The sequence below is a fragment of the Mandrillus leucophaeus genome, unplaced genomic scaffold, assembly GCF_000951045.1.
Source record: "Mandrillus leucophaeus isolate KB7577 unplaced genomic scaffold, Mleu.le_1.0 Scaffold42, whole genome shotgun sequence".
Taxonomy (NCBI): domain Eukaryota; kingdom Metazoa; phylum Chordata; class Mammalia; order Primates; family Cercopithecidae; genus Mandrillus; species Mandrillus leucophaeus.
In genome coordinates, this window is record NW_012104476.1 from 1,436,211 (window position 1) to 1,446,012 (window position 9,802).

A 9,802-nucleotide genomic window follows, 5' to 3' on the forward strand; every position below is an offset into this window, starting at 1 on the left:
ATACTTCCATTCTACAATGTAACCTTCTTTAGGATAAGCAGTATGGGATTCTGCCCAAAATGGTTATTTGGTGAACCTTGTAACTGATGTGTAAAACTTGTACATACTTAAGAAATCCAGCCATTTTCATCTTGCTTTTGGGTACTAATCCCATGAATATAAACTAGAGACTTCCTCAGATAACTTTGGCAAATCTCTCATCTAGGACAAAGCCTGCCTTCCAGGGAGCTAGCCTCCTTAGCTAGTAAGTGGCCTCATATTAACAAGGCCATTTGGCACCCTAAGCCCTTAGAAATGTCCTTCCCTAATTCACATTTGCACACTCTCTTTCTCTCTCTCCTTCCTTCCTTTCCTGGCTTCCTTCAAGAACAGGAATAGAGGCATCTTCAAGAAATACACATTAGGCAAAATACAGAGTAGAGGAGGAAATGTGGATCAAGGGAAAACTGAAGGAAACCACTAAATTAGACCTGAGCTCCCGGGCAGGCAAAGCAAAAACCTGTGAGTCAGTTATAACATTTTTAGTGCCCCAAAACAGAAGAATCAACCGGCTTTTCCTGGCCTTGCAAGTTGAGAGACATCAGAGGACTTCATCTCCTAAAACCTAATGTAACTCACAACAATGAGTTTTATAGAGTTGGGCCTTATAGTATCCTTCGAATTGGCTGCATGCGAACTAACATATTCTTCAGGAGAAGGGATTCTGCAAGGCCCCAGGGCAGCGTAGCCGAGAACCACGGCTTCAGGACCACCCCTCCTGAGCCAGGGATGGTAACGGGCTGGGTGTCTGGAACAGTGTTTCTCAAAGCGAAAACTTGGTCCTCCGAGATACTCACTCTGTGAGGAAAGGATTCCGTGATGAAATGTTCCCCTCTTAGAGAATGAAGGAGCCTATAAGCTTATTAACGGCTCTCAGAAGTCCTTCAGTAAAGAAACTTGGCTTAGCTCTTTTTAATCCAGTATTTCTCCAAATTTACTTGGTTATGAAACCTCCCCTCCTCCCATGACCCAGGGGAGTTATTGCTGTCTTTGTAATACTGTGTGTCATCGGCTTTAAAAAGAAATACCTCTTTTTGGTGGTGGCCAGCCATGCTGGGAAAGTGAAAAAGGGATGATTGATTTTCTGCTTCCAAAAACAACATTTTCTTTTACCCCGTGTCTTGCCTGCAGGGGCCTGGGTGGACTTTAGCCATGACCTCCCTTGAGCATTTTTTCTCATGGGGCCCTTAAGCAAGTAGAAGCTGGTTGCACCTTCGAAGTTGGCTTTTTTAAACTCTGGTTTTGTTATGTTTGACTTAACAGGTGCTGCACACCCAACTGGGACCCCTTTTGGGCCACCTCCTCATCACAGCAACTTCCTCAACCCCGCTGCCCACCTAGGTGAGTCACCCAAAGTCATGGGAACTGAAGTGTGTGCTTCAGGCAACCCTGCTGTGTTTACCATGCTTCCACTGCACCTCCAGGCAAACTGGTGGGAGTCCCAGATACCCCGCTTACCACTTAGGCAGGAGATGGTACTCTCTTAGGAGTTTCAATACAAGCCATCCAGCTTCCAGATGTCATCCCTCACGCCACATTCTTTCCGTAGTGGAGCTGTGCTCAGCAGTGGTTCTTCCTGAGCTTACCATGGTGCAGTGGGTGAGAGCCATCCCTTGGTATCTCAGGGAATCCCAGTTTACAACAGCCTGTTCCTGCCCTTTGGAAGAAGATGGTGAGCTCTTGCCCCGTAGCAAAGGTCACCTCTAGGAAGCAGAAAGAAACACAAGCTGATGTTATGGAGAGGTGCTATTCCACATGTCACTGCCCCGATGAATGAGTCTCTTCCTAGTGAAGGTGCATGCTTTGTGTGGCCTTTGCATATTCGATCCCATCTGCAAAGTGTACAGGCAGATGCAGGCATTGCCTTGCACAACATCAGGGCATATCATAGGCGTGCCTTCAGAGTTTCACCATGGATTCAGATGCCACCTCCTTTCTATTCTGTTAGAACCTGCAGAGGGTACTCCTGGCAGAGGCGAGACTGGGCAGGAAGGCAAGTTGTACACCCTGGCTTGAGTAGTGTCCCCACTGGGCAAAGGAAGAGTAATGCAAAATGCACAGTTGTGGAATTAGAGCCCTCAGAAAGATTTTGCTAACCCAGTGCCTAAATCCAAGTGTAATGAAAACCTTTCACACCATCCGGTAGGAGAAGTGGGACAGGCCAGGTGGGGGTGTAGAGGGGGCAGGGATCCCGCATCGCCCTGCTCCCAGGAAGTTCTGGGTTCCTCTCTCAGCAGAGCCCCTGACCATTTCCTTCTTCCCCATCTTGTTTGCAGAGCCTTTTAATCGGCCGTCTACATTCACAGGCCTAGCAGCCGTTGGTGGCAATGCCTTCGGGGGACTTGGAAATCCTTCCGTTAGTGAGTACCTCTAACTTTTAAAAATCTGCCTTGGACTTTTTATCTCCTGTGATCTGCATATGGCTCAAGACCTTTCTAGAGAAAAGGAAAACTATGCTCTGGGGGGGACCAGTGTAGGTTATATCACTGCAAAAGCAGCAGGCCTTCACAGTGGGGTGAGGTGGAAGCGTGCAGAGCCACCACTGTGAGGGCGGCCCCCACTGTGAGGGTGGCCCCCTGTGGCTCTCCAGTTCTGAGGGGCAGGAACGGCAGTATCATTGATGACCACAGAGAGTTTACTCAAGTTCAGAGTTTCATCCACATCCCATCTCTGCTCTCCAAGATTTTGGCTGCAACTCACATTAGAAATGAAAGCAGTAGTTACATTTCATCTTGCCCGTGGCATTCGTGGAATTGAAAAAAGCACAATGAAAAATAGCAGTAAGACAGCACCAGGCTTGGGATAATCAAGATTTGGCAACATTTTATTCTCCATCATCTAGGAGGACTTTGCAGTTTTCTACTATTAAAAAAGCCCACCTCGATTAGGAGAAGAATTACAACCCCATCTCACATTCTGAACATTAGTATTTAGTCGCTGCATATGCAAATTATTTTCTTTCGTGCCACATACCATATATTCCGGGTACAGGAAGAGCTAAAACGTGTCTCTAAGCATACCGTCACAGGTCGGTCTTCATTTAAAATACATCAAGGAGACCGGTGTGTCTGTTGAGGGCAAGGTCCTATCTGGTCTCTGGTGACACTTGAGAGGGCCGCGGTGGGTAAAGGAGACGGTGACTTCTACTCTGAATTAATTTAGAGTTATTAATCCAAATCCCACCATCATAACACACCCTTCTGCATGCCTGGAACTTATGCATGCACCAGATACGTTGAATTAGGTTATCTCAATACCCATTTGGTCCCTTTTCCTTTTTAATTTTCCCTGCCCCCACCTTTGCTTTTGGTTTTAAAAAGAAAAAGAAAGCTGTGAGCTACCTCTCCAGTGTAGGACAAGACTTCCTCTAATGAATTTGTTAATCTCCTTTCCTTTTCCAGCTCCCAATAATATGTATTCATTTTAACTCTGAATGCTGTTAAAAGTTTTTTGGTAAGTACCTTCATTACAGCAGATTATATAATTTCTCTTAAACCTTTTTGTTCTCCACTTCACCATTTCAGCACCCAACTCAATGTTCGGCCACAAGGATGGCCCCAGTGTGCAGAACTTTAGCAACCCTCACGAACCCTGGAACCGGCTGCACCGAACGCCTCCGTCGTTCCCGACCCCTCCGCCCTGGCTGAAGCCAGGGGAGCTGGAGCGCAGCGCGTCCGCTGCAGCTCATGACAGAGATAGAGATGTAGATAAACGAGACTCATCTGTTAGTAAAGATGACAAAGAAAGGTACGGAAAGAAACCGCTCTCGAGTCCCCACGGGGGAGCCTGCTCTGTGCCAAGTACCAGTGGAACCGGCCGCCCACCCTCCCTGTCCCAGCCTCGTGCTTTAGCCACCCCAGTAGCCTCAGCCCATCCCCACAGCCAGCGCCCGCAGCCCCTCGCAGTCCCCATGGCCCGTAGCATATGGTGACGGTAGGAGATAGCAGAGCTAGCAACAGATTCCTGTCTCAGTCGCAGTTATACATCAGCACGTCCTAAGACCCCGTTAGCGTGTCCAAACAGGAGTCTTTCTCTAGCAGACAGGGAGTTGGAGCTTTGGGCCAGACACACACAGCATGAATCAATTCCATATTTGCTTTCAAGTCCGTGCAGTCCATTAAACCATCCATAGGTTTTTCTCGCTCTTTTCTTCTTTTTGTTTTCTTTTAGAAAGCCATGTTTGCATTGCCTCATCATATTTTTCTCAAATTTTGTTCAAACTCAAAGCCTGGGGCTCACAGATGACTAATACGATTTTACTCACCTAGATGTAGAGAAACGTCGACAAGCAGTTTTGGTTTGGTTTTGGTTTCACTAGTGGATAATTTTGTTAACCATTGTCTCTGCACTTGGTAACCCATGCCTAGAAAAAAAAGTAGTGTTAAAGAGGGAATGTCTTGCAGTATTTTTTTCCAAAGAATATCATACGCATTCTTGACAAAATGTCTCCTTTTTTCTTTCTTTAGGCTATTTTCAGTTTAAATGAACTGATAAGGAATGCACAAATATGCCTGACAGAAAATACCTAATCCCAATTTCCTTGCAGTACTTAAGATTCAATTTTGATCCAAATCTTTAATGTTTCTTTTCTTTGTATACCGTGTATGTATGTGTGTGTGTATATCCTAGTAATTTCAAAGAATTCAGCTTTGCAGGCTCTGAATGCGGCAGATTAGTAGATACTCATCAGAGGCCATTATGCTGACTGATAAAAGAAAAAGACAAATTTTCCTTCAAGGCAGTATGATAACAATCTCTTAACCACTGGGAGGAACGTTTCTGACATTCAGCTCTGAGCTGTGAACTGCCGAAATGAGGCACGCATAGCAACCTAATGTGGCCGACCCTAGGCCGCCAGCTTTCCGTACACAGCCTGTCACTAGGTGCAGTGCAGGATGTGGCCACCAGCCCTTTGCGTGTTTCTCTGGATGGCGTCAAAATGGCCTCTTGGATTAAAGTCAGGAAGCTTAATAAATAAAATGTACTCTTCTTCCATACTTCCCTTAAAAGTTACTCTTCTTCTCTGCATGTGGGCAGGAAACAGCCCTCATACGGGAGCCTCCTGAATTCTCTCACTGTGGTCCTCTGATCCTTGCACACCAGCACCAAGCCAGCGTGGCAGGCTGCCGCTCTCCTCAACTTTGCCATATCTGTCTTGGCGCCATCTGTAAGATTTGCCTGGTCTTAGTTTTAACTCAAGTTTTACCTTATTGTCATTCTATTTGTTTTTGCATTTTCTGCCCAATACTCTACTCTTGAGCCCCCATCCAAGACAGGTCTCTAAAATTCTTGTCTCGCGTTTTCACTCACAGCTGCTCTCTAAAATTGTTTTCAATGTCCTCATGAGGTTTTGTGTTTAGGGACCTGCTTTTCCTACTGCCTTCCCTCGGTCTTCTCATCAGACTTTGGCTTTCTTATCCCATCTGGTGCACAAGTGCTCTTTGCAACCCAAAAGTCCTCCAGCTGTGACTTCCTTTTGAGCCTCTCTCACATGCTGTGTCTTGGAGATGGCTCCATATCCACGTTCTTTGCTCTGAAACTGGTCACTTGTCCTTGTAAGGAGCAAGAGACTTCTGTGACACTGACGTTGAACCCTTCCTTCCACTGGCTCTGTGTTGCAAAGTTGGAAGAAAAGTGATACTTGGCGGGCGTTGGGCTCTTAAAACGTGATTCTTAATACTAGACAATCCCGAGCGTCCAGACAGTGGGGCTGAATTGCCGCATCACTGCCTTATTGACCGCATGCAGCCATCTTGGCTTCCTGGAAGCTCTTCTGTGCTCTTGGCTGAGGCTCTTACATGCAGAGAGATTCTTGCTCCCGGCAGACTCCCCCTCACCCTCATCCCTGGTCCGTCTCCCCCATTAAGCTTCCTCTAAAATCTAGGTAAGTAGGATGAGGGTGGCTGGCTCTGCCCTGCCCAGGGCATGGCCGCTGCCTTGGCGACCATGGGAAGCAGCCCCCAGCCTGTCCTCTTCACACCACCATTTCACCCGCAGCCCCTGGCTCGGCCGACTCGCCTGTTTCATTTCATCTGCGTCCTTGTCTTCCCCTCTCTCCCCCAGGGAAAGCGTCGAGAAGAGACACTCCAGCCACCCTTCACCAGCACCTATCCTCCCGGTGAATGCCCTGGGACATACCCGCAGCTCCACTGACCAGATCCGGGCTCATCTGAACACTGAGGCTCGGGAGAAGGACAAACCCAAAGAGAGGGAGAGAGACCACTCGGAATCCCGCAAGGACCTGGCCGCTGACGAGCACAAGGCGAAAGAGAGCCACCTGCCCGAGAAGGACGGGCACGGCCACGAGGGGCGCGCCGCGGGCGAAGAGGCCAAGCAGCTGGCCCGGGTGCCGTCTCCCTACGTGCGGACCCCGGTGGTGGAGAGTGCCAGGCCCAACAGCACCTCGAGCCGGGAGGCCGAGCCGCGCAAGGGTGAGCCGGCCTACGAGAACCCCAAGAAGAGCTCCGAGGTCAAGGTGAAGGAGGAGCGGAAGGAAGACCACGACCTGCCTCCAGAGGCCCCGCAGACCCACCGGGCCTCGGAGCCGCCGCCTCCCAACTCCTCGTCCAGCGTGCACCCGGGGCCCCTGGCCTCGATGCCCATGACGGTGGGGGTGACGGGCATTCACCCCATGAACAGCATCAGCAGCCTGGACAGGACTCGCATGATGACCCCCTTCATGGGCATCAGCCCCCTCCCGGGCGGAGAGCGCTTCCCGTACCCTTCTTTCCACTGGGACCCCATCCGGGACCCCTTGAGGGATCCTTACCGAGAACTTGACATTCACCGGAGAGACCCGCTGGGCAGGGACTTTCTGCTAAGGAATGACCCGCTCCACCGGCTCTCGACTCCCCGGCTGTACGAAGCCGACCGCTCCTTCAGGGACCGGGAGCCTCACGACTACAGCCACCACCACCACCACCACCACCACCCGCTGTCTGTGGACCCTCGGCGGGAGCACGAGCGGGGAGGTCACCTGGACGAGCGGGAGCGCTTGCACATGCTCAGAGAAGACTACGAGCACACGCGACTCCACTCCGTGCACCCCGCCTCCCTCGACGGACACCTCCCCCACCCCAGCCTCATCACCCCGGGACTCCCCAGCATGCACTATCCCCGCATCAGCCCCACCGCGGGCCACCAGAACGGACTCCTCAACAAGACCCCTCCGACAGCAGCGCTGAGCGCACCTCCCCCGCTCATCTCCACGCTGGGGGGCCGCCCGGTCTCTCCCAGAAGGACGACTCCTCTGTCCGCAGAGATAAGGGAGAGGCCCCCTTCCCACACGCTGAAGGATATCGAGGCCCGATAAGCCGAGAACAGGAGCACGAATGAGGAAGAAGAAACCCTAGGCAGACACCAGGCCAGACTTGAGAGACAGAACTCCTGCATGGCTCACATAGACTGCGGGGGCGGGGAAGCCCCACCTCTTCCCCTTGTAAAAAATGTATAGACTCTGCACATTTTGAAATGTTTTGTATATTATATGTTGAGATTTTTCAGATCTTTTAGCCCAGTCATATGTTCTCACGTCTCCTACTTTTTCTTTCTCGTATAAAACTTTTTGATTTGAACCAAAACAGTGAAGATGACAACACACACCAATTGGATGATAATTTTGGGGGGGCGGGGGGAGAAGTCCACGCCATCCATCATGCAGAATTCTTTCAGATGAGGTGGGAAGACAGACAGTGTACATAGTTATGTAAAAAGAGATTGCTTCATGAGCTAATGGTTCATATATGCAAAAGGGTAAGATGAAAGCTTTACTTTGTACAAATGTAAATAGATAAAGATTAAGTAACATAATACATTAATACTTCTTAAAATGTGCTACTTGCAAACTTACTTAATATCAGTGAACACAGTCGGCTAAGGCTGTGTTCCCATATATTGTTATAGACAGCTAAACCCTTCAACTATGCAATGAATGTTCGGGCTTTTCACAAAAGCCCGCCTAACTCAAAGGAGCCTTTTCAAATCCATTTACAACATACTTAAGGTCATATTTTCCCTGAACAAGCGCTTACGTGATATGACTCTGTTTTCCTTGCTTGTTTTTTTTCAAACGGAGAAACATCCTATTTTGCAAATTGGACCCCAGGCTGGAACTTAGCATCTGAAGTTGCCGCTTGTGGGCTCTGGGGAAAAGTGCAGCCCCGGAGAGGTAACTGAGGACATGAGCAACCGGTGCCAGGGAGGGTGGGATTCGCCAGATGCCAAAATCAGGGGACGGGTGGTGGTGTCTGTCAGACACACACAGGTCGCCAGTGACTTCACACACACCTCATGTGAGAACCATGCCTTTTTTAGTGTGTCCTATTTCATACCTGTACACACTTCCTCGTTTTGTAATGAGATTTACTTACACCCAAACAGATCCTGAAAGAAAGCTTCAAGTTTTCTCAGATGATGGATATGTTTTCACTGTATTCAATAACTGACCGATGTAAGGTGCACGTTTCCCGATGTGACGCACTGTATTCCAGCTGGTGATCAAGTCTGGGAATAGCCGTAACAGGTCAACCTTGTGGAGCCATCGCGAGTTAGAGGGTGAAAGATGGCAGAAAAAAAGTCTTGTGTGTGAGTGTGTTTTTTGAGTTTGCATCAATCTTAATGTCTCTTCATAATACTTTTATAATACATTAAGCCTCTTGTCTACATATTTGGAGAGAATATGACTTTACTAGCAGAGAAATACAATATATCTTGTCTACTGGACTGTAAAATATATGTATGAAATAAAATTAGTTCCATTTGGTCTTCTAGTATATTAAAGTGCTATCTGACGTTGTTATCCTGTTTTTGCAAAAAAAAAAAAAAAAAGTTAACTACAGACCATTGTTTCTAATAAGCAGAGAGATCTATTTTAGTAGTAAACTGAAGGTTTAGTTGTGAGCTTCAGATTTTGTGAACTCCAGATGTTGTGCGGTGTTTTTTTTTTTTTTGTTATTTTGTTTTTTTGTTTTTTTTTTTTTCTTAACGACAACAACTAAAAAAAAAAAAAATCCAAGGAATATGTACACTGGAACTGTAGTGGTAGCTTTCAGTATTGTAAAGAGATTGTTCTATACGGACCTTTTTGCTGTTTATCCTGTATGTAATAAAGTCCTTTCTAGATCCTATGTGAAAAGAAAAGTGAAGCAACTGAATCTTCAGCATGTTCTCATCGGCGGAGCCTTCTTGTGTAATGTAAACTGTGCCATGTTATTAAAAAATGTGAACTAAGCTTCCAGCTGCTTGTTTGTGTGAGGTGACCATCATTACCTTAGGGAGGAAGCCATCCCTGTACAAGACCGGGCTCATGAAAAGAAATACCTCGAACCCAGCCTGCGTGAGAACAGAAGGCTCACCTGCCGTGGCTGACCACCCTACCCAACTCGGTTAGTGTCTCACCAATTCGTTACTGTAAACATTTGCACCCCACACAGTTGCTTGTGGTTGGTTTTTTTTGTTGTTGTTGTTGTTTTGCCAGGGGGGGGTGTTCTGTTCATTTTTTGTATGTCCAAAATGCTGTAAAAGTCAGGTACTTCTGGATTTTATAGACGTTTGTACCATGTGGGCCACGTTAGCCAGTTCTGTTTGTGCCTCTGAGCTACTTCAAAAGTCAGCGAAAGTGTTTGCTTTTCCAGCAGTGATGAGAAATCTGACCCAGGGCCTGTGACAACAGTTTTTGCTTGCCCATTCCATTGTATTTCAGTATCTGTGGACTCAGTCAGTCTTATGTTACTTAAGACCTTCCAGATTTTTTTTTTTTTTTCCT

At 47.7% G+C, this 9,802-nt stretch overlaps 1 protein-coding gene across 1 annotated transcript in view; it reads left to right on the forward strand.

The window, feature by feature from the left end:
* The window catches only part of AUTS2 (autism susceptibility candidate 2), a gene marked incomplete at its 5' end in the record, with an annotated part of 1,256,093 nt that extends 1,247,281 nt beyond the window's left edge, over positions 1–8,812 (forward strand). The window contains 4 exons of the mRNA XM_011992898.1: positions 1,303–1,380; positions 2,316–2,399; positions 3,564–3,786; positions 6,103–8,812. Of these exons, the coding sequence (XP_011848288.1) occupies positions 1,303–1,380; positions 2,316–2,399; positions 3,564–3,786; positions 6,103–7,351 (1,634 nt within the window). The remainder of the gene's footprint in view (positions 1–1,302; positions 1,381–2,315; positions 2,400–3,563; positions 3,787–6,102) is intronic.
* Positions 8,813–9,802: the final 990 nt, after the last annotated feature.